Source organism: Ursus arctos, unplaced genomic scaffold (assembly GCF_023065955.2).
Source record: "Ursus arctos isolate Adak ecotype North America unplaced genomic scaffold, UrsArc2.0 scaffold_23, whole genome shotgun sequence".
NCBI lineage: Eukaryota > Metazoa > Chordata > Mammalia > Carnivora > Ursidae > Ursus > Ursus arctos.
In genome coordinates, this window is record NW_026622908.1 from 16,283,274 (window position 1) to 16,309,581 (window position 26,308).

The 26,308-nt window shown below is 32.7% G+C and overlaps 1 protein-coding gene across 2 annotated transcripts in view; it reads right to left on the reverse strand.

The window, feature by feature from the left end:
• KIF18A (kinesin family member 18A) overlaps positions 1–26,308 on the reverse strand; it is a 79,725-nt gene that overhangs the window by 28,583 nt on the left and 24,834 nt on the right. For both annotated transcript variants that reach the window (XM_048213938.2, XM_026512196.4), the window contains 4 exons: positions 24,088–24,250; positions 18,571–18,735; positions 12,617–12,738; positions 8,105–8,346 (listed from right to left, as the gene is read on the reverse strand). In XM_048213938.2, the coding sequence (XP_048069895.1) occupies positions 8,105–8,346; positions 12,617–12,738; positions 18,571–18,735; positions 24,088–24,250 (692 nt within the window). The remainder of the gene's footprint in view (positions 1–8,104; positions 8,347–12,616; positions 12,739–18,570; positions 18,736–24,087; positions 24,251–26,308) is intronic.

Here is a 26,308-nt window from a genome sequence, read left to right on the forward strand (position 1 = left end):
TTACTTGATCTGTCTTCCTCCCCTTGATCTTTGTGATCTCATCACTGTCTACTTTTTTTCCCTTTCCTTTTGTACCAATTATATGTCCTTCTAGCCATTCATGAATATGCCAGTCTGCATTAGGGATCTGCATTACTTGTTCTACCTGAAAATGAGTCTTCTCTCATGAATCCATGTGGCTAACTTCGTGAACTTCTTCACATTTTATCAGTGAAGCCTACCCTGACCATGCTATTTAAAGGAGCAACCTCTTTCCTGCCCCATTCCTGAACTCCTCTATTTCTTTGCCCACAGCACGTACCACCTTCTAAGATTCTGTTTAATTAAATTATATTTATTGTCTTCCTGCACTTAGAATGTGAACTCCAGGAGGGTAAAAAGGTTTGTTTTGTACTTTGATGTATCCTTAGCATCAGATAAGTATCTGGCACATAGTGGAAGTTTAATATTGTTGAATGAATAAATATCTGTATCCTAAGCTTTTGTAAATATGTGACAATTTTTACAAAAGAGGACTACGCCAGAAAAATGTTCAATGATGACTAGGTAATTCACAGAAAAGAAAATAGACCCTTAAATAGATGAAAAAAATTCAATTATACTAGTGAACAAAGGAAAAATGGAAAGAAGGTAATACTTATGACTGAAATTAGCAAAGCATCAATAAATAACTAGCACAGACAAAAGAGGGAGAGAACCCCAGATTTAAAAAGATTTAACAGATTTATCAACCAGTGACAAGGTATGGGCCTTGTTTGCATGCTGATGGAAGAACTTAAAAAGAAATCATTTATGAGACAGTGGGGGAAATTTAAACACTGATTAAGTAGATATTTAATGACATTAGATATGAAAAGGACATTATGTTTTCTACAAGAGACACTAAGATGTAAATGGAAGAAATATATGCTGAGATTTCCTTCAAAGTAATACATTATAGATATAGATGGGGTACAGAAAAGCAGATGGGGTTCTCAAGACTAGCCATAAGATAATTCTTAAAGTAAGGTGAGGGGTTCATGGAGTTCATTACATACAGTATTCTTTGTACTTCTATGTATGTTTGAAAATAATTTTCTAAAAATTAAAAATTGAAGACTGTTTAACACCAAAAGCTGGTTAAGACTAAAAGGAGAAAGGAGCTCGTCTTCTCACACTGATGATGGGAGTTAAAACTGGTATACTCACATGGGGGAAGGAGGTGGAAGAAGTTACTAAGCAATATATATTATAAACTTTAAAAGAATGTGCTTATTGCTTGAGTTAGAAATTTTACTTCTAGGAATTTAGGGGTAATCAGACATGAGCACCAAGATAAATATACATACTTCCTTACTGCAATACCATTTATAATAACAAAAATTTATTATACAATCTAAATGCCTAACAATAGAGTACAAATTAATCTCATCAGACTTTTAAAAGCACAGTGTGTATGCATTTTAAATATAAAGACTGCTGCTGAACTAATAAAAACTCTTTAAAGGTCTAGCACCAGAAAAACAAAACAACAAACAAACAAAAGAACTGAATTCAAAACTCAAATACCACACAGCATTTAGTATTTTTGAAATTTAACCACAACAAAAAAGAAATTTAACAACAAAACCATGTATTACTTGTTTATGAGAGTATAGGAAAAAAGTCAGTGACACACATGTAAAGCTTAGATGAATGAGACACATTTGACTCATGTTTTGCTTAAGTTGAATCTCTTCAATTTTACTTCTTAAATATTTGTTAAGACTACTACCGATAATATAATTTCAGCAATATATGCTATCTGGGTATCGCTTCGTATCTTTAGAAATACAAACATAAGTTTCACTATTTATGCTTTTTTAATGAATTACTTCAGTATTCTAAGACTAAGAAAAATAAATATTTTAAATGGACTCACTTTATAGCCTACACCCCTTCCCTGTTACTCATTTTTAACTTCCTATTCACAGTGAATACAACATTCATAATTCATGGAATAAATAAGACATACCAAACAAATAGTTAATCTGAAATCATGTGAACAAAATATTAAACAAAACATAATAAAAACAAAACTCACCTTCTGATACACTTTCAAAAGGAAATACGTATTTATAAAATGTAACCTGACTTCAACAGTTTTTCCTTTTAAAAGTGTTACGAAAAGGAATTAGGAGCCAAATAAATGTTTTACTGTTGACAAGTATGGTCTATGAAATTACATTGTAAGTGAAATACGGATTTTTAAATAAGTAATAATGACCATCAGGTGGTATTTCTAGACCTTGGTGTTAAAACCCTATTTCCTCTCCAACATCTTGAATAGATTATAAAGAAAAAAATCAAGGCCCAAAAGGTATGAGAGAATCTGAAAATATTTTAAGTTTTCTTTTCAAAGATCTCAACTAGGTTAGTTTTAATGACAATTCTGCTTTATTAAAGAAAAAGAAGATGTAACTATGTATCTCCAACTTCCCAGTCATTTTAATGTAAAAATACAATACAGGGAACTTAATAATAGAGGGCTAGGTAATTCAGACCAATCTCTACTGAAGGCAACAAAAAAGTCTGGGTGAAATATAAAAAACATATGCTTGAAGGCACAGAGGAGCTAATGAGATTGTGAAGAATTACAGACAAATATCAAGAGAAAGTTGGGAAGCTCTGGAAGGTAATCTCTCCATTTACAGCTATTTTCCCCGTGAGGTTTTTTGCTGATCCTGAAGGAGGTGGCAGAAAAGCTTAATAACATTGTTGAGAATTTGGTAGAACTGGGGTGCTGGAACTGGAAGTTAGGGCCCACTAACCAAAGTTCTTCATAAACCCTCCTTGCTTTGAGTTAGATCCTTAACAGCTTACATTCTAGAGGGTAAAACAGGGGTAGGCAGGCCCTAGCAGAAGCTGCAGTGTAGTTTCAAATGATCCCAATCCCTAAAATGACTGTGCATTGTTAATGCCACCAGGAGCCTAGAAGAAGCAAATGTAAATCCTCTCTGAAGGAAGACATTATTATCAGAAGTCTTAAAGTATTTCTATAAACAATTCTGCAAATACATGTCTGATGCACAAAAATTAGTATGCCTTCAAGAAAATGAGACCACGTGAAAGAAGACCAGCAGAACTTTACATCAAAAACTAGCGATGTACTGTATGGTGACTAACATAATATAATAAAAAAATATTATTAAAAAAAGAAAAAAAAGAAAACCAGCAGAAAGAAATAACAGAAACAGATGCAGAGGGTTCCAGACCTGGGAATTCTCAGACACAGTCTTTAAAATAATTACACCCATTGTGTTCAGTGAGAATTTTTGCCAAGAAATGGAAACTATAAAACACAATCAAATAGAAATTCTAGAACTGAAATATAACTGAAGTTAATAACTTGATGGATTTAAGAAACATTTGACATAGCTGCAAAGAGAAAGTAAACTACAGAATGTGTGAAATTTCCAGAGAGACAAAAAATAAAGAAAAGAAGGAGAGAGTAAAAAAAGTCACAGATAGGACAAGGAGAAAGAACCGTGTAATATAACTGGAGTCCCAGAGGTAGAGGACAGAACAGAAGTAGCAGAAGCAATATTTAAAGATATAATGGTTAAGAACTTCACAAAACTAATGAAAGATAATCCAGACACAAATTCTGAAAGTTCTATGAACCCAAGTAAGAGAAGTAAAAATAAAATTATATAGGTACAACATACCAAAACTACTAAAACTCAAAGACAAAGAGAAAATATTTTAGGAAGTCATAGGTCCATTTACACTCAAGGAAGCAACACTTAGAATGACAGCTGACTTCAACAACAATAAGGACACATAAGATAAAAATAATATCTTCAAATTGCCAAAGAAAAGAAAATATTAAACTGTAATTCTATACCCAGCAAAAAAGTCTTCAAGAAAGAAGTAAAATAAATACAGCTTCAGACATATAAAAACTAAGAAAATCCCTTATCAGCATATCTACTGTAAAGGAAATGCAAAAAGATTTTTTAGATGAAAAAAATTATCTTGGATGGAGATGCAGAGATGCCGAAAAAATGGAGAACAAAAAAAGTAAATGTGAATATTCACTATATAGACAATAAAAAAACACATTTTATGAGTTTAATATATAGAGAAAAATAAAACAGTGGTATGTCAGGGGAAGGGTTAACCCATGTTAAGGATTTTAAGCTTCTAGCATTGTCTGAGGGTGAAAGTAACATAGTTACTTTGATCAACAGACTTTGATAAAGCAAGGATTCATAATGTTACCCTAAGGGTAACTACTAAAAGAATATAAAGACAGTGTATAGACTTCTAAGCTCAGATGTGAAAAAATGGAATATTAAATATCACTCTGTCACTTCAAAGCAAAGTTCAAAAGAAAAATAATTTGGAATAAGCAGGACAATTAGAAAGCAAATCACAAGACAGTAGATTCAAAACCGAATATCGATACATTCATCAAATAGAAAAAGAAAGAATACTTTATAAGATAAAGACTGATTAACAGAACAAAAAGCAAAATCCAATTATGTGATGTTTCTGAGACACCTCTGAAATAAATAAGATTATAGATTTAAAGTGAAGGAATCAGAAAAAAGATGAACCATGAAAATACAGGCCAAAGAAAAGTGGCGTAGCTATATTAACATTAAAATAAACTTAAGGTTAAGAAAAATGACTGGATTAAGTACATTTTATTAAAAAAGATGTAAGAATTCTGAAATATGCAGATGTAATAATATAATTTCAATGTATGAAAACCAAAAATTGACAGAACTACAGAGAGAAATATCCTCTAAAACATGTCCATGTCCTAGCCTCTGGAACCTGTGAATATGTTACATTACATGGCAAAAAGGATTCTGCAGATGTAATTGAGGTTATGGAATTTAAACAAAGGAGATTATCCTACATTACCCGGTGGGCCCAATCTAATCAAATGAACCCTAAAAAGCAGAGACTTTTCTCTAATTGTAGGCAGGAGAAACGAAGCAGAAGGGAAGATGAGAGAGATTCGAACCATGAGAATTAACTGTCTTGCCTTTGTTGACTAGGAGATGAAATGATGAAGAGGGCAATGTGCCAGGGAATATGGGAGACCTCTAAACACTGAGAATGACCCCTGGCCAACAACCAACAAGAAAACAGGGACCTCAGCCCTACAGCTGCATAGAATTCTGCTAACAACCAGAATGAGCCTAGAAGCACATTCTTCCCCCAGAACCTCCAAACAAGAGATCCAGCTGGCTGACACCTTGATTGGCCTTGTGAAATTTTAAGTGGAGTAACTAGTTGAGCCTGCTGTAATTCTGACCTACAGAACCCTGAGATAATAAATCAGTGTGATTTTAAGTTGATATGTTTACGTTAATTTGTTAGCGTGGCGATTGAAAACTGATGCAGAACAGAAAAATCCAATGTAAAAGAGGGAATTTTTAATAGGTCTCTTTAGTATATGATAGAACATGAATTTAAAAAAAAAAGACTGTAAGAATAAGATTTGAAGAACACAACCAATTTGGCCTGACTTATATAGAATATTGCAATAAATGACTACAAAATATACATTATTTATAAGCACACTTGAAACATTTACACCAGCCTACTATATGCTGGGAATAAGGTGAGTCTACAATCTTTAAGGATTAAAATCAGACCAGGTATTTTCTCTGAATACAATTCAATTAAGCTATAAATAAACAAAAAAATAGAATGGAATTTGCCATAGCTTTTTGATATTAAGAATAAATAAAAACTAAAATCAAAACTAACAGTTTTATGAAATAATTCTTATTGGATGCCTACATGACACTTTAAAGTATGATTCTCATTTTAACTGTTTCTCCAAACCTGAATTCAAATGCAAATTTGCTCAATCTGGAAGTGTAATTTTATATAAAAACTGATTAAAAAAAAAAAGAAATGCTCCATGGGTCGAAGAAGAAATTACAACAGAAATCAGAAAATAATTTGAACTGAATAATAATCTAAAATATTATGTATCAAAACTTGTGAAATGAAGCTAAAGCTGTGTTTAGAGGGAAACCTATGCACATTATTGCATAAATTAGAAAAATCAGGTGAAAGCTAATGAACAAACATCTTTATCAGTTAAACGAAAACAGCAGCATAAACCTAGTAAAAGTAGATGGAAAGAAATAATAGAAGTAAAGATAAAAACAGATACAATTAAATAGAAAACAATATCCACAATGAAACAGGAAACATCCAAAAGGAAAATGAAACAAAGCAAATATTTGATTGACAGTTGACAACGGATCATAGTAAAAGAAATAAAACAAATACACAAATATACAGATACTTGCCTCATCTTTCTCTTAAAATCTACTGATGCAGCATCGGTGATAGAAAAAAGCAATAGCTGCTAACATCAGAAACTGAATAATTTTTGGAAGTTGGAAATTACATGGATTGGATCAATGGAAAAGCCAGAAGAGAAAAGTCAGGACCCCAGCTATTATATACATGAGAAATGCTTTTCTCAAATCTGTAAACTCAGAAAAAAAAGAATGGGAATAGACTTATGAGGTAATTACCAATGATAATCAGTTTAACTGATCAACAGATTGATTGTGATGTTGTATGGTAAATTAAAAACTCGCTAAACAAAATGGAGACCTCCTAGTATCAGCATTGGAAACAAAAGTAGAGTAAGCCTTGGGAAGATCCAGACTTCTAGACAGACAGAAAAGTTTGGAGGTGAAGGAGTAGAGCAGGAGGCAGTTTTAACCAGAAGTAAAACTCTAAAGCACAACAAACACCATCAAGTCAAATGAGTAAAGACATCAGAGAAGATGAAACAATGTCACTACTAATATGAGAGCTGCAAATTTAAAAAGAATATATACTAGTTCAGTGTTGCTGCTATTATTTGGGTTAAGGTAAAGCTGAGAGAGGGATCTCATAAACATTTGTCATAAAGAAAATTTTGGACTTTGACAGATTAATTTTTAAAAATTTTTTTGTTCTATATTCTAATAAATCAGTCTCTAGGAATCTGATATACATGCACAAAAATGTGAATATAGAAGCATGCTTTCTGATGCCCTATTCACCAATAAAGCAATGGTTAAATAAAGTATGGTACATCTGTTGTCTGGATTCTCACAAATATTAAAAAAAAATAAGATAGATTTTTCATGTACGTACCCTAACAATAAACTAAATAAACTAACAACAAATAAAAAAAAGCTGTACATCAATATATATATAATATGCATGAAACCTAATGAAAAGCTAGAGTTAGATTATGTAATTATGTAATACAAATATTACACACACACACACACACACACATACACACACTGCAAAGATAACCAAACTACTAAATTAATTTATTTCTGAGACAGGACACAAGACTGGGTTCTGGGGAAAGTTGAAGAAGGCATTCTACTTCTACATGTAATTCTATACTGTCTGAGTTTATTTTAACCAACATTGTATGTTAGTTATGCAATTAAAATGTCCCATGCACACTTCTATGACAGGAGAGATAACAAGTGATATGGCAACAAAATATAGTTTATTCTACACTGTTAGCTGATTTTAAGAACAGATTATTATTATGTATTACAGAATATAGTATTCTTAATTCTAATCTTTTTTTTTTTTTAATTTTATTTATTTATTTGACAGAGAGAGAGACAGCGAGAGAGGGGACACAAGCAGGGGGAGTGGGAGGGGGAGAAGCAGGCTTCCTGCTGAGCAGGGAGCCTGATGCGGGGCTCCATCCCAGAATGCTGGGATCATGACCTGAGCCAAAGGCAGATGCCCAACGACTGAGCCACTCAGGCACCCCGTTAATTCTAATCTTTAATCCTTAATTGAGGTTAAATTTTAAAGAAGGATGGAGGTAAAATTATTCCATCAAAAATGGGTAAAATAACCGTTTTATTGCTAGAGTTATTTAGAACATTAAGCTTACTTGCTCTTATACCTTTGAAAGATACTGATTCACGAAATTATTCTAAAGGTAATTTTCCCAGTAATTCTCACAAAATAGCCAAACCTATTAAAAAATTAACTATACTGTAGATTGATATATAGAGGAGGCTACTCTTTAGAAGTAACCTTATAATTTACTTAATACAACAAAAGCTGTACTTACAACAAGGAGGAGACTGAACTGGTGGTCCAAGTTGTGGAAAGGTCATAAGAACAGAAACCTCTGGTAGGTCATGTTGCTTTATAGTATGTTCAGTAGTTTGGTCAGCCCAAACCACCACTTTTTTCCTCTCTACCAAATGTTCAATTTCTTTGAAGTCAGACTCAAAAGCAGCATTTGAAAGGCCAGCTTCTTTTAATGCACAATACTGTTTTCTTAGGGTGGGAAGTAAAGCATTCAATACCCTATATAAAGAAGGTAACAAGAAAAGAGAGATAAATATTAAATTTTAAATATATTACTATAGTTCTCCATAACATCCAAAGTATTAGCACATCATTAGAATGACACCCTGTACATGTTTTCCTTTAGAATGCCTTAACATATTCTCACTACATTAAGTATAGAGTGAAAAGAATCCTGGATGGGAATTATAAGCATCAGGTCATATTCTCAGCTAGTCTTCACTTGCTTCCATCTGACCTTGGATAATATACAAACTGAGGTTTCTCCTCTATAACTTGGGGTACAACTAGACAGTCACTACTTACACGAGGAGACTATTGTGAGAACTAAATGAGTTAAATACATATAAAAGTCTTTTGCAAAGCATAATGTGATTTATAAAACAAAGATACTATTGTTACTGATACTAAGTACCATGGGATTAAAATGAAAAATGAAAAAATATACTCTTCAGTGGTAAGATTCATTTTAGGTATGTAAAATTTCAAAGGAACCATACTTAACTTTCTTTCAAGTTAGCTCTTCATGAGCTAAAGCAACGGTTTTCAAAGCCATTCAAAGGCGTTCCAAGTGGAAGAGCTGTTCCAAGGGTGGTGGGTAAAGGGATTCGATGGGGCACTGGTTTCTTGGCTCTGATTCAAAATCTTCTCTACTGCTATCAATCAGAGCAGCACTGAATGTATCTTTTTATGTATTAGACTTCCGTGTAAATGTTCACTGAAGAAATGCCACAGCTAAACAGTTATAAACTTATACAATTAATCAATGGTTCCTAACTTTTATATCAAGATGTCAAACAACTTGAGTGGATCTTGAAATGCTTCGGTGTTGGTTGTTTCAGTTGATTCATAACATCCAGGAGAATGGAATCATTTCAAATACGGGTAGGGCAGTGGGAAAAGGACAGGCACTAATTTTATCAAGCAAGGAAGGAAGGAAGGAAGGAAATAATTGCTTTACTATCCCAGAGTCTTAAATATTTAGATAGTAGTATAAATAGTCTGTGACATTTTTCTTTTTGCTGTGGGTGAGGAGTACTTCATTTACGCCAAGGAAGCAACAACTATAGGGAAAAGTCATTAAGCATAAAGTCAATTAAAAAGAAAAAGATTATTTATTGAGCACCTATACTAATCAAGTGCTGTGTGGAGAAGAGATAATGAAGAAGTTTAACAAAGAACTTTTCTTTCTAGAGGTTTGGATCTTCCCAAGGCTTACTCTACTTTTCTTTATACTTCATAGGTATGAAATGATATCTCATTGTTTGGTTTGCATTATCCTGATTAGTGATGCTGAGTACCTTGTCATGTACCTGTTGGCTATCTGTATGCCTTCTTCGGAAAAATGTCTGTTTAGATCTTCTGCCCTTTTCTAATCAGATTGTTTCTTTTGTTGCTATTGAGTTGTATGTTCTTTACATATTTTGGATATTAACTGCTTATCAGGGATGATTTGCAAATATTTTGTGTCATTTGGAAAGTTGCCGTTTCACTTTGTTGATGGTTTCCTCTGCTGTGCAGAAGCTTTTTAGTTTGATGTTCATTTCACTTATGTTTGCTTTTGTTTCTTTTGCTTTTGGTGTTAAATCCAAAATATCATCTCCATGCCTGATGTCAAATAACTTATCATCTGTGTTTTCTTCTATGAGTTTTATGGTTTCAGGTCTTACATTCAAGTCTTTAATTCATTTTGAGTTAAATTTTACTTATGGCGTAAGATAGTGGTCCAGATTCATTCTTTTGCATGTAGCTGTTCAATTTTCCCAATATCATTTATTGAAGAGACTGTCCTTTCCCCATTACATATTCTTGCTTCTTCTGTCATAAATTAATTGACCATATATGTGTGGGTTTATTTCTGGGCCCTCTACTCTGTTCTGTTAATCTATGTGCTTTTTTAATTTTTATAAATAACAGTGCAGTTTCTTTTTCTTAAAGTTTTTATTTAAATTTTAGTCAACATACAGTGTACTATGTGCTTGTTTTTAAGCCAATACCATAATGTTTTGATTGCTATAGCTTTGTAATATAGTTTGAAGGAAAGAAATCAGACAGGAATTATGATACCTCCAACTTTGTTCTTCTTTCTCGAGATTGCTTTGGTTATTTGGTGTTTTCTGCATGCTATACAAATTTTAGAATTTTTATTCTTTTTCTGTGAAAAATGCCATTGGAATTTTGACAGATACTCTATTAAATCCATAGAGTGCTTTGGACAGTATGAACATCTGAACAACATTAATTCTTCCAATCCATGAACACAGACTATCTTTCCACTTACTTATGTCTTCAATTTCTTTCATCAATGTCTTATAGTTTTCAGTGTATAGGGTCTTTCACTTCCTTGGTAAAATTTATTCCTAGGTATTTTATTATTTTTGAGGTAATTGTCAATGGGATTGTTTTCTTAATTTTTCTGATAGTTTATTATCAGTATATAGAAATGCAACAGATTTCTATATATTGATTTTGTATCCTGTGACTCTACTGAATTCATTGATCAGTTCTAGTAGTTTTTGGTGGTCTTTAGGGTTTTCTATATATAGTGTCATGTCATCTGCAAATAGTAAGTTCTAGCTCTTCTCTCCAATCTGGATGCCTTTCCTTTCTTTTTCATGTCTAATTGCTTTGGCTAGGACTTTTTTGTCTCATTTTTTTAGATTCTACATAGAAGTGAAATGCATATTTTATGTTTTGATGACACATTTTACATCTTTTTATCTTGCATATCCATTAATTATTGTAGAGTTATTTTTACTACTTTTTCTTTTAACTTTCATATTAGCTTTACAAGTAATTCATCTTCTACCTTCACGATATATTAACTTTTACCAGTGAGATTTACACCTTCATGTTTTCTTATTACTAATTAGCACCTTTTCTTTTCAGCTTAAAGGAGTCTCTTTAGTATTTCTTATAAGGCCAGTTTTATGAGCTCCTTTAGCTTTTGCTTGTCTGGAAAATTCTTTATCTCTTCCCCTCAATTCTAAATAAGTGTGCTGGGTAGTTTTCCTGGTTAGAATTTTTTTCTTTCAGCACTTTAAAGGTATATTATATCACTTTTTGCCTCTGCTATACAAGGTTAGGCTATGATAGTTCATCACCTTCATTATTTTTTTATGTCATTTAATTCTTTCAAAATCTTTTAAAGAAAGTATTATAATCTATTTTAACATTTAAGAAAATTAAGGCTTAGTGAGATTAAATAATTTATGCAAGGTCATACTGTTAATATAAAATAGAATTTAAGACCAATTTCAAAACTCATACTCTTTCTACTATGCTATATTGTCTCTGTCGATAATATTTTGGTTCAGCAATTTGCTAAATCAGTAAGAGTTAGTCAGAATCTTTTTGTCCATTTGAAACTAAAATTCACCTTAAGTGTATTAATCTATTTGTTTAATACAGTAAATACAGTATGGGCGAAATAAATTAATGGGTTTATTTGATACTTTAACTCTTGCTGGTGGTTTGAGTGCTAGTAAATGAATATTCATGGTCTGCTGTAGATAGAGATATAGAAAGCATAAGGAGATTAGGTTGAGCTTGAAGAATATCTCCCCCTAAAGTTTTCCCTTTCCTTTTCCTCTTTTTAAAATAACTATCCTAATGTAATTTCCTTTACATCAGAAGTATGGAAAATTAATTACTAGTTATTTGAGAATACTAGAACTGCAGAATTTTATACTAGCAGAAAACCCTTAGAGAAATAAATTTTTCATCTTTCCAGAGCTTGAAAGTGACACCTAAAGAGTTGACTGACATATCCAAGGTAACAAAAATAAAGACTGCTATACTTATTTTACTATTATGTTTCAAAAGATGTTACCACTGAGCCAGTAGAGCATGAAAGAGCTACTATAGCATAACATAAAAATTGGGACAGTTGAGGTTAAAAAATATACACTTTTAGTAACTTCATTTCAATGACAAAAAATCATTCTGGAATTACAAATACTTTAAAAACTGCCCACTTAAAAATTGAGCTGGTGTCAACAGTAATTGCTTCTAATAATAAATTTTTATAGAAAAATGCTTTCAAAACTATAAAGCACTAAAAATATTAGTTGGAGAAGAACCACACATTTTATACTTTCTCAATGTTTGCTAATTCTGCATACTTTCTGATGCTGGCAAACACTTAAAAATAACGTATCCTATACCAAATAAAACTCAATTTTCTTGCAGGGGAAAACCACTTCTATGTTTCAGTTTCCTTAGATCTACAGTGTTAAAATTTATAGAATAGATAAATCCATGCACTTACGCCTCAGTTTGCCTGTGTTGTTGTTCTTGAAGACAAGCTAGATCCATCATATGTTTAATTTGTGCTTTCAAATCTTTGTTCTGGAGGTGCAAATGGTGACAATGAAGATCTTTATTGAGCTCCTGGGGAAAACAATGCAAACTATATTTCAGATTCCTTTAAGAATGTTAAAATTAAATAAATTTCAATAGAACTTATTTTATATTGGTGCTAATAGTTTTAATTTTTTATGTACAAAATGATAAATATTTAGGAATGATTTGAAAAATAAACATCCTGGTATAGGTGATCTACAACTTACGAGCAAGATAAATTTTAAATTTCTCAGGAACTAAATGTTAGGAACTCAGAACAAATTTTATTATGATGACAGTTTCTTGGGTCTATCTAACTTCTTGATAATGCTGTGAAAATATGAATATGACTAGTTTTTGCTTAAATGTCACTTCTTCAGGGCTTTCCCTGAGCATTATATTTAAAGATGGATACTCTCCACCCCCCATAGTCTCTGTCATAGCACGGATCAGTAAAATTTTCATTTATCACTTTGTTTATAGTTTCTCCGTCTGTACTTAGAATGTAAGGTTCACAACCAGGACAGGGGGTGTGTCAAACTGTTTCAGTGTTATAGCCCCTGTATTCAGTGTCTGGAATTGCATGTAATAAAAATTTCTTGCCTTCACCCGATCTGGTATAAGCTTCATCCTAGAGCAAAAGTGTGAAAAGATTTTGTAGGTTTCCATTTTCCTAAACCTTATGTGGTTAGCTGCAAGTGCTCTCTAATCTACCCCCCTAAAATTATTTATCTTTCCTTAAACCTACTGAACCTGAAGTAGGAAAATGTCAGCTAAGTGGTTATACTAAAGTGTGAAAGGGATAATCCAAAGGCATTCTTAGAATCCTTAACTGGGAAAATTTTGGTCAATATGATGAAAGGAAATGAAATCTTCTGGACATTTGAGGGGGCTGAGACAGCAATCCCATAAGCAGGAGAGCTATGCCAGCAAACTTCCTCCTGGGGACAAATCCATTTTAGCTTTTCAATACTCCTTCCCAAACTACAGTTGACCAATGATTCTCTAAAAGCTTAAAACTGTTTTTCCTTCTTCTTTTTTTCAACACTTTCTATGCCAGTGGTAGGCACTATGACTGGGAAACAATATCATTTGATGTATCTGAGATATAGTGAAATTGGGGGTTGTTTCTTCACATGATTTATGATTATATTTCATCCTCCTTAGGGAGTCAGGATGGTATGGTTACAGCACTGGCCTGAGTCAGGTCATCTTAGAAATGGTCTCAGCCAGGACACAAATGTTACCATAAGCTAAAAATATAGTCTTTATGGAGATCAGTTTACTTGACTAAATTTAAGAGCTTGACTAGATGATCTCTTTAGTCTTTTCCAGTTATAAAATTCAGTGACCCTAATGGTCTGAACATATTTGCCAAATATTCCATCTTTTCTCTTAAAAAAATCCCTTCTTTAAATATTTCCCCTGCTAATTTTATTCTTTGATCTTCTTGAATTACTTGTCTCTTAAAAAGGCAAGCCGTGATTATATAATTATATTAGTCAACAATAGGCCTTGGCTAGCTTGTCATCTTTGGAAAGCCAAGTTTACAATTTGAGTCTTTTCTCGTCTTGAAACACTAATGATGGACTCTGATTGGAAGAACATGGTCTATTCTGAGAATTACAAGTAGGTTAGTAATGGCTAAAGTGAAAAATATAATGAGAGATTATATATAAAATTTGAGAGGTAGTCAGGCCTGGGAAATCATAACAGAGTTTGTATTAGGGAGAAAGCGCTAGAGAGTGATATGATCAGAGTTACTTTTTAGAGAGCTCATTTTCATTATAGTGGAATTTGAATGGAAGCAAAAAGACCAACCGTAGCAGTCCAATAATGGGGGATAGGAGTCTGAATAAGGGTAGTTGCAGTGGGAGACAGAAAGAAGTGAATAGATTTGAGAGGTTAAGGGATAGATAATGCAGAAAAGGTATAGAAAAAAGAGCACCAATTTGAAAGTCACAGTACTGGGTTTGTGTCCAGAGTTATATGACTGTGGGTAAGTCCTTTTGCAAAGTTATGTCTCTGCTTGCTTATATCAGCTGTGAAAATATCCATGGAAAAAAGAATTGAAAGTGAAATTAGGGTGGTAGGAATAGAAGCAGTTTTAATTTTATTGTTTTTTAAAATTATTTGTGATGAAATTCATTAAAAAAATAAGGACTTAAAAATAAACTCTAGGTTCACAGGTGTGAAAAAGTTTTGCTTAAGAGAGTTATAGAAGGCAGATTGCTAGAAAAATTAAATCTGGCCATATTGAAAAAAATGTAAATTTACTGAAAATAACCCAAACAATATTAACTTTATAAATGCTACTAAGTAGACAAAGAGGCAAAAACAAATTACCAATAATAGTAATAATACTAAAAAGAATATTTTAACACTTTTTAAATTGGGAGCTTATGGTAAATATGGGAAAGAAAAGGCAAAGTAGTAAATTTCTACAATTGATTCTTTTTGCCTCTTTAATGCTAAATAAGTTAAGTAATTCTATAATTGGGATTGGGTTAGAAATTAGAATTTTGATTATACAAGTATATTAAATTATAAGTATAATTTAAGTAAAGCTATTGAGAAGTAAAAATACTCTAATAATATTTTAAAACAGAAATACATGTATTAAAATTTTAAGATAATGTACTAATGCCACTTGAACTATATACCCAAATACGGTTAAAATGTGAAAGTTTGTTATATTTCACCAAATGCAAAGAATTTTTCAGACCCATCATGAGACAGAGTTTGCTCTATCATGGCAAAAGTAATAGTAATAAAGAGAACTAAGAAATAACAACTCTTTAATAGTTATTTTAAAAAAATATAATAAAATAAAATGAATAAACAAATAAATAAGGTAAAAAAGATTAACTCTAACCAACATACTTGTCATTTTGACAATGACAGTCTTAAAAATGAGAATTCTTTAGATATACATCATCTCAATGCAATATGCGCCCTCCTTGATACCCATCACCGACCTATTGTATGGAGCATTGGGTGTTACATGCAAATAATGAATCATGGAAAACTACATCAAGAACTAAGGATGCACTGTATGGTGACTAACATAACAAAAAATTATTATAAAAAAAAAGACCAAAAAAAAAAAAGATATACATCATCTCTAACAAATAAGTAAAACATATATAAGTGAAACAAAACCAAAAACTATCATAAACATTCAACACCTGCTGCCTTTCCAAGAGAAGAGGCTCTTGTGCAGTGAATGGGAAACACTTATGTGACCAGAACTATCAGCTGTTTTCTCCGAAAACTTTTCACTCAGAACATGGCTTGGGTTTTCTGAGAGGTGCTTCGCCGGCAGCTGTTGCATTCTAGGACGAGCCTTTACAGCTTTAAACCTAGATAATCTCTGGTACGGTTCATTGATTAAACATTGTCTTTTTTGCTTACTACTTTTAAGTTATGTAAATATGTCTATTCTATCATCTTAACATGAATACAGCATTTTAAGAAAAGTGTTCTTTAGCTTACTTCGAGTATTCTTAATGCTGTACAAATGGAAAAATAACCTAAAAAAGCAAAATTATGTAAATGTGACACCCCCCCCCCCCCCAAACCTCCCATCTGGGAGAAGATCTATATAGCTTTTTGATCAGATTCTCAAAGGCACCTATGACCCAAAAGGTCAGAATCATTGTTCTGGAGGAAAAACGGAAAATGTATTTTGTAATGCAGCGAACTCTGTTGTGTTTCTTTTGTATACACCTTTCTTTGGCTATTGACATCCACATTACAGATGTTTAGAATACTATTAAACTATTCTTTTTCTTTTTTTTTTTTTTTTTAAAGATTTTATCCATTTATTCGACAGAGATAGAGACAGCCAGCGAGAGAGGGAACACAAGCAGGAGGAGTGGGAGAGGAAGAAGCAGGCTCATAGCAGAGGAGCCTGATGTGGGGCTCGATCCCACAACGCCAGGATCACGCCCTGAGCTGAAGGCAGACGCTTAACCGCTGTGCCACCCAGGCGCCCCTAAACTATTATTTTTCGACCATCTATTATGTGTTATGTGGCGTGAGGCCTTTGCATATAGCATTTCATTTAAATATATTTTGAGGATAAGTAATTAAGAAGACAACAAAGTTAAACAACTTGTCCAAAGTCATACAATTAGAGTTAGTATTCAACACAAATATCAAATGAAAGAAGAACTAACCACTCCAACTCCAAAGTCTATCCTTTTCCCAATATTTACATTCTCTCTGTAGGGAATATTCTAAAGTGCTTATCAATTAAATTATATTGTAAAATATTATTAAATTATGCTTTGTACTACATTTAATACCTAATCTACTGACTGACTGGGATGCTTTCAGAAAGATATTTTGAAGACTTCTAGAATTACTAAGGTGTAGATTAAGTTGTTGGCTAACCCTCAATAAATCTCCACACTAAAGATTTATTCAATCTTCATTTGTCTTTGGTTTTCTTCTTAGGAAACAGGGTACCTGCTGCTTGTGGCTCACTGATCCTTTCACTACATTGACTGCTCCTGCTAGTCTTCTCCCTCCCTAGTCTGAGCTTTAACACTAAAAGGATGGCCATTTATAGCTATTGCTAGCCAACCAGAGAATTCATTTCCCTAGTCATGATGTACTGGGTAATATTTTTTCAATTACAACAAAAAAATTGTTAACTTTCAATATTAACCATTACAACCTACATTCGCTATTGAATATATTATACTTTATTTTACCTGTATTGACAATAGTATAATACTTTTTTAGCAATATGAAACTTCCAGAGGACTAGATACCAATTAGCTAATACATAGTATTGAAATTCAGAAAAGCATCATCAAGGTAAAGACTCAGACACTCCTCCTTTTTAAAAAGAGTGTAATGAAGTTATTCTTTTAAAAAATAATAGGTATTTGGATTACTTTGTAGCAGGTGTCTACTTATTGCTTATGCCATATTTATTTTCCCCCTCCTTTCTTATTAAGAGAACTCTAATTTTGTTCAGGGTGATAATGTGTCCAGCAAAAACATTTACCTTTCCATATTCCCTTATAGCTAGGGACAGCCATGTGACAATTCTAGCCAATAAGTTAAATCTGCTAGGAATTTCTGGAAAAGCTTTTACTCTCCCAAGACAGATATACCTCCCCACTTTCTTTCTCTCTTCTTCTTCTGGCCTAAGTGTGAACTTGAGACTAAAGATGGAATAATGACATGGCAACTGTGAAATGACAAGTATAATGATGATACAGATATTTTGGAGGTACTATATTAGGAATAAACTGCATATTCTCAAGACTTACTGTTAAGGGAGAAAAATACAGTCAGATTTCTATAACCATGTGGATAAACACAATTCTTATCTGATTCAGCCATTAACCATCATTATCCATCACTATTCCTTATAATCTTTTGCCAGTCTAGGCAGCATATCTTCAGTTTAGTACCTATACGCACACACACATATACAACTTTCAAATCAGCTTTTATTAGCTATGATGCAAGTAAGGGTGACCAAGTTTAAAACTATTTTTCCACAAAACCTCAAGTATTAGAACAAACTGAAATTACCTAAATGATGAACCTTCAAGGACAGTTTGATTACTTTATTGTAACTTAAGAGCTATCTCATAAAAGGATGTAATCACTTAAGAATAACTTTAAAAAACTTAAAAGAACTTTACTCTTCAGAAAGTACAGAAAAAGCATATTTATTGGGTAATTAGCGAGGCAGAAGGTAAAATGAGTGAAGGTAAATGGTAAAATGAGTCAAATAAATCTCAGAGAGATGGAACAATAGCTGTCTTATGAAAGATATTTACCCAATGACAAAGACAGTAGGTTTAAAGAGCTCGGTTCTTGCAAATGAATCTGAACATATAAACACATCTGTACCTTTGGAATATGACCGTTTTGACCTAAGAGTTCCATTTCGGTTTTTACACGATGAAGCCAGTTAGTATTCTCATCAAATTGCTTTAATTCCTCCTCCCTTTTCTTCTCTAGGTAGCAGCGACGAGTTTTCAACATTGCAAGTCTATGATCTCGTTTGCACGTGGCCTGAAAAATAATGCATTTAATAGTCATCTTAATTTTTATGATATTTGATGTATGTGATATTAGTAAAGTGGCATATTTTCTCATAAGGGTGCAACTGTAGTCTATTAAGTTAGGCTATACTTTTGTACTTAAAGCTATTTCCCCTTTGAAATCTCCACAATACTCCTGCTTACAGGAAAATAGGAAATTGAGCTGTGAGTCATTTTTATAAAATTACATGTTGAGAGTTTATGGCTTTAAGAATTACAACAGCCAAACTGAAGACTGTAGCTTTGTTTGTGTGTGTGTGTGTGTGTGTGTGTGTGTGTGTGTGTGTGCGCGCTAAAATACATACCTTTAAATGCTGCATTTGAAAAGTTCATAAAAGGTCTGATAATTCCCATGATTTATTTACTCAAAATCAAAGCAGATGCACGCCCTATTCTTTCCTTTCCTCCAACTTGAAAGATGTGAAGAAATAACTCTGCTCTGCTTTTTCCTACAATGTCGTTAGATAGGCTGGTGCAAGTGTTAGAAAACAGAGCTTATGTCAGAGGGCTCATAAATATCTGATCTTACGTGATGGTTGGTTTAGGATCCATAATGGGTATTCTGAATATTTTTGGTATTTTACGAAGGCATGCATCTGGCCTTCTGGTTTCTCACCCCAAGGGTCTTGCACACTATCATGGGAACTGTAAGCTGAATAGCTTGATCTCTCTGGGCTATTTGCAAACAGATACTGGACTCAAAAGTCATCAGATATAATGGCTGGACTTGAAATAATAGATCCCCAGATTAGAAAAAAGCACCTGTAGCTGGTTTTGGGAGTAGGGAGCTATATGAAAAAAAAAAAAAAAAAAAAAAAAGAGCAGGGACTACATCGAACTTGGTCAAAGACCTAACTTATTCTCCTTAAAAGATAAGTTCTTCTTCCTTACTATATTTTATTAAAATTTTGGGGAAAGGCCAGGCATTAAAGAAATTTGCTAAAATGTGAAACAATGTCAGTCTTCTCACTACCTCTTTTTGTTTGCTTTAGAAAACATAATTCATTATTTTTTATTAAAGGGTTACTTATGTTATCATGCAATGAGCTAATGGTTTTAAAATTAATACATAAATATATTTTTTATAAGTCTCAGTTTGAATATTTAAAATAGGAATATTGGTAGATGGAATTCACATGAACAAAAGCTCTTTTAGGTCCTAAATAATTTTTTTTAAATAGGAAGGAAGGGGTCCTGAGACCTGAAAAGTTTAGACCCACTACTATAACAGAAGGTAGGATATGTAGTCTCTTGACTTTCTTCTGCTATTCAGCAGGTGTGAAAACTTAGACAAGTTAATCTCGGTGGATCTTTAGTCACCTCATCTGAAAATGAACATAAAAGTATTGTACCTGCCTGAAGGAACACAGTTAAATCAAATTATTTTTACTTTGCTTTAACATTTATAAATGTTGTAGGAACTCTTAGAAACCAGGGCAGGAAATGCTCTGAGGCTCTCATGGCAGCTAATATTTAATACCAAAAAGTTTTTAACTGAAAACCCCCAAAAGTATGTTTTTGAGTTTTTACTTCTAAATGTCCATCAACAGGTGCCTGGGTGGCTCAGTTGGTTAAGCGTCCAACTCTTGATTTTGGCTCAGGTTGTGATCTCACAGTCTTGCTCTGTGCTCAGTGTGGAGTCTGCTTGAGAGTCTCTCTCACTCTGCCCCTCCCCCCTTCACGTGCGCACACACTCTCTCAAAATAAATAATATCTTTAAAAAAATGTCCATCAAATGTATCCTTTATAATGGTTCTCTATGGGACACTTTCCATCAGGGTACTCCTATTGAATCATTTTTCTGAAATAAATAGTGAGTAAGTGTCTCGGGATAAATGCTAAAATATGCATGTTAAACCCCGACATTAAAGCAAATGCTTCCCATTAAAGTTTCAAAAGAGTTTTATATATTTTATTAACAAAATCTCCAGAAGACCACAAAACTTCCTGAGAACAGACAAATAATTCTAAAATTTAGGTGTTACTACTGCTTTGGGGAAAAGGACTGCTAACATGGTAAACTCATTATTTGGCTAAAAGTAATTTGCAGATTACCTTTATATGGCCATAAAATCATCTAAGAGCTTCACTTTAATTCTAATCTCAGAGTCTATACTCTAGAACCATTTATGCTTGAATCAATGTTATGAGATTCTTTTAGCGCTTCTGATAATAAACCACTTTTGGAGAGGCTCCAAGACAGATATAAAATTCCTTGCCCTAGCAGGCAGTTTAGTAAAACTATAGTTTGATACTTAGCATGTAAAACACAAAACGAAAACTGCCACCAACAAAAACATCTCAATCTCTACAGATGTCTTCTTATGTTTTTCAGAAATTTAACTACAACCAACACACTTAAGAGGTTTTATCTCCATTGCTTACCTAGCCTCATAAGAATAGCTATAAGAATTGGAATATGTAGACTGAAATGACCAAAAGTAAGATATTCTAAAAGCTAAGTAGGTTGAAAAAAGGCTATTAAGCAGAAGAATACAAATGCAAACAGAAAAAAATTTTTAAAAACCCAGCTAAACCCATTCTCCTACTGTTTTAATACGTACCCGTATGTTTGGTTTGTCAATCAAATCTTATTAAAGTGGTTTTCAAAAGGTATTTTCAATAAGATAAAGCATAATAAATACATACTCAGTAAATAAATTACTAATTTTGACAGTATAGTTTAATAGCTACTGATAAACTGGCACCAATGATATATTAATGAATACTTTCTGATTAATTTCTTAGTATATCATACTTTGCAATTTCATAGTCTGAGGAAAAAACTGAAATGCTAGTTTTTTAAAGCACTATTTAAAATCTGATAGCTTTCAGACATTAAAAATTAAAAAATTTTTATATATAATTGTTTCTTATGGGAAAGTAGGTAAAGGAGAAACACATTTGGGGTGGTGGTCTAAGAGGACCAGAAAGTTATTTATAAGAGACAGCTTTTTAATAAATAATATGCAAATGTATCTTACATATTACCTGTGTAACTAATTTCAAAAAATAAATAAAAATAAAATTAAGCTTATCATCAATGAACACCAAAACTGGTGTTCATTTAATAATTATTATTTTTTATATTTATAAAATATTTATAAAATAAATCAATAATTTATTACATTATATATCACTATAATATATTATAAAATAAAAATTAATAAAATATTTATAAAATAAAATTATAAAATTAATTTAATAATTATTATAAAATTAAGCTTATTATCAATGAACACCAAAACTGGTGTTATTTAATAATTTTAAATTATTATTTAAAATTTAAATAATAATTTAAATTAAATTATTAGATTTAATTTAAAGTAAAAATAATTTGATTTAACTGTGTTCCTTCAGGCAGGTACAAAGTTTTACGTTCATTTTCAGATGAGGTGACTAAATTAAAAACCAGTTATTTAAAAAACTGGTGTTATTTAATAATATTAAATATTTATAATTATTAAAATGTTTATTTTTCTGCTCTTTGGTGATCTGGAGTTGCATACATCTAGGTATACATTATTTCTTATCCTGCTTATATCTCATGCTTCTTGAACTTACATCTTATTGACATTTTATTAGTCCTAGAAAATTCTAAGCCTGAAACTTTGCATATTATCCTTTCCCCTTTTGCACTAATACACCTCCTTCAGAGTAACTATTAGAAGAATGCATGACTTTTCAGTCTGTCCTTCATGAAACAACATCTTGTTCACATTTGCTATCTTTTTATCCTATATTTGATATGATTTCCTCAGGTCTCCCAGTTCCCAGAATTACTCTCCTCAGCTTATGTAACTCACAAAAAAGGACAGAGATAATAGACTCTGGAATCAACTTGCTTGAGTTCAAATCATTGCTCTGACACCTATGAGCTGTGTGACCCTGAGCAAGATGACTTCTCTGTGCTCTGGTTTCCTCATCTTAATTATGAGGATAATAATATTATATCTCTCACAGGGTTTTCTGAGAATTGACTTAATGCATGTAAAGTATTTAAAACACTACCTAGCATTGTACCTATAAAGTGAACTTTCAAATTTCAGTGAGTAAATCTTTAATTTTTGGAAGTTTCATTGGTTTTCTTTTTGCATATGGATGTTCTTTTGATGTTTAATTCCTTTATCATTAATTCCTTCTTTGAAGTCTTTAGTCTTTTTTATAGTTTTTGTCTGAAATTTTCGGAATTCTGTCATTATTTGCCAAATGTGCTGACTTGATTATGGTGGACTGTTTCACCATGTGCTTTTAAAATTTTGGACAGTGGGTTCTCATTAGTGATTTGAACTGGGGGTCTGTTTCACTAGGCTGATTCTGTATTGCTCTGCCCAGTTCCCCAAAGATAATCACTGCTCTGATTATGTTAATTTCTCATTTTAAGGATTTACTCAGTAAAACACATGGATTATAAAAATTCAAACCTCAAATCCTTGGAAAGAATATCTACAACGGCAGTCTTTAACAACTTCTTTTTTTTCTTTTGAAATTTTTTAAAGTAGGCTCCATGCTCAGCATGGAGCACCAACATGGGGTGTGAATTCATGACCCTGAGATCAAGACCTGAGCTGAGATCAAGAGTCAGATACTTAACCAACTGAGCCACCCAGGGGCCCCAACAGTTAGTCTTTAAGTGAGACTTTTTCTTACTCCAGGCGTGGATCCTTATTTTTCTGTGCTGATTGGGAAGATGTTTCTTCATGGTGTACTACCAATATGAAGAGTACAGGCCTCTGAGGTTCCCAGCTTTACACAGGATCTGCCATTTCTAATTCCCTGTCTCCCTTGGGTCCCTTACCTAAGATGTGGTGTACACTGAAGGTAGGATATTGGGAGAGGTCTGCGTGCGTGGAGGGAGGGAGGGCAGTGTTCTACCACATGAAATAATAAAAATGAGTAAAAGATGGTCTGCCTTTCTAAGCACCATGCAATGGAAATTCTAACAATGTCAGTGAGAAAATGTTCTTTCCTGGAAAAAAAGATCTGCTATTGGTTTAAGTTGTAAATTATTGCCTGCATCCCTCCTTTGGTACCCAACAGTGAGTTTGTTAACTTCATGTTAAGCATTTCATCAACCCTCACAAAAGCAACAGATGCAACTGTGATTTTGTTTTTTTGGTTTCCTTTTTCCTCCTGACATCTAGGAATTTAATTTTGTGTCTTGCACACTTAACTATGAATTTAAAACAATATTTGATACATTTCCTCCAGCATTTCCAACTGTTTGTAGTGAATGGGTAATTAAATAACATTACCTATCACATTTATAGAATTAGAAGTCCCCATGTGTTTACATGTCTAAAATTTAATCATAAATAAATACCTTTTCTACTTTGTCTTCAGAACACATCATTTTGATTTGCTTGTGGCACTGTTGTTGATAGAATGATTTAAGCTCATTTTCTTTTAGTAACATTTCCAGCTTCAGATATTCTTGCCTAATTTCTTCTCGATTCTGGAACAAGCAGTTCAGAATTTCTTGAAATCTACCAAATATAAAACACATTATAGAATCTCACTAATTTTGTTAAATAAATTTAAGAAATAAATGAACAAAAGAATAAAAATCACTCATTGAATTAGACTCAATGACAAATAGCAAATAGGTTAGTGACTTTCCTATTAAATAACAAAAGTGTTTGGAAAAGGATATTAACTTTATTTTTACTGTACTCTTTTTCTCCTCCAAGGAAGATCAATTACTAAAAGATATAGGTATTATAAGGCCTCTCTATGTAAGTCATAATTACATAAGTCATATACTCTATTTAATCCATGTATCCAGCTGTAGCAGAAATAAAATATTATGTTTGTAGGAGAAAGATGATAATTTGAACCTGTACAATCCCAATTAACAAGGCCCTGAAAGCAACAAAGTACTGTGTGTTGTTTTGATGTTGGCTAACTGTGAAGAAACAAGCAGTGGGTGGCATAATCATATGGCGCCTCCATGGCCCCCTAGGGAAAGTGAGATAGCCAGTTTTTAGTTTTAGAATTTGTTACAGTGAAAACACACCAGACGGTTAGGTACCCCCTACAGCCTGGCTGAGAGTCCCTGCCAGGACCCAAAACAACCAAGTTTGCAATGTGGTAAACCTAGAAAAGTCCCTCCAGTGTCTTTCCTCCAAAGGGCGATGGAGATTTGGAGAATCAAAGTTGGGGGATTTGACTCACATCTCATCCAAATGCATAAAGACCTCAAGCTCAGAAGATCTGTGCAAGTCCTGAAAAGGAACCTGCAATTCTGCATCCTCCAGGGTCAGAATATTGGTGACAGCAATATTCTAATTTTATAAACATATATTTATGTTTTTAAATCACAGATCTGGTCTGAGCTACAGTAATAGTATGAACAGTCACATATAGGCAAAGCTCTCAAAGAAAAATTAACTGTGAAGCCTTTAAAATAAAACTGTAACAAAGTATATGCATTTAAAAATAAATGTTCTTCAGCCAGAATTTTAGATATATTTGTAAGGATCTGTGGTAAAAACACCACCAATTTACGTCAGTAGTTCTTAATGAAACTCTATTGGGAATGACTATAAACCACAATACATCGACTTTACTGCAGTTTTGTCAAACTGATAAATATTTCATAGAAAGTATGTACGGACATTGCAATTTCATTGCATTATATTACAACACACTAATGCTAGTAAATGAATTGATAAGTTATCTTTAGGTTATTCTCAAAGACAATTTCTTAGTTTTTTTAAAACATTTTGCCCAAGGACAGAGTTAAGTATTTCTCAATTTTGTAATTTTGTGGTCCAGACTTATTTTAGTTGGTGGGTTTTACCAATTAGGATGGAAGAAAAGGAAGTATCAAAGGTTTCTAGAGATCTCCTTAAAAAAAACCAACAAAAAAACCCCACAATAAAACATAAAAAAACCCCCCAAACCTATCATTTTAAAACAGTAAAGAGTCCTAAGGGATTGACTAATAACTATTTTCTTTCTTTTTTTTTTTTAAAGATTTTATTTATTTATTTGACAGAGAGAGAGATAGCCAGCGAGAGAGGGAACACAAGCAGGGGGAGTGGGAGAGGAAGAAGCAGGCTCATGGCAAAGGAGCCTGATGTGGGGCTTGATCCCATAACACCGGGATCACGCCCTGAGCCGAAGGCAGACGCTTAACCGCTGTGCCACCCAGGCGCCCCTCTATTTTCTAGTCATTTAAAACATTCAACTAACTAGCAATAAAAATCTTTGCCAATAATTTTAGATGATACATAATGAATATTAAATTCTACACAATTTTCTTGATACAGTCACAAGTGAAGTTTTATAATTACTCTGTATAAAGAACTGTACTTTCTTTTTATGATTTCTTCTTGAATATTATCTTTCCAAATGGCTTTGATAGACAGCAAATACTGTATATTTTTCCTTTCATCTGATTAAACCACATAAAAATCTTTATTTTTAAAAAGACACTTTGCAAATTCATGGCATTAAAAAAGTTCTATGTAACAGTATAAATGATATGATAAAAGATATTTCATATATTTCTTTCAAGACACAGTTACTTTTAAGGGAAA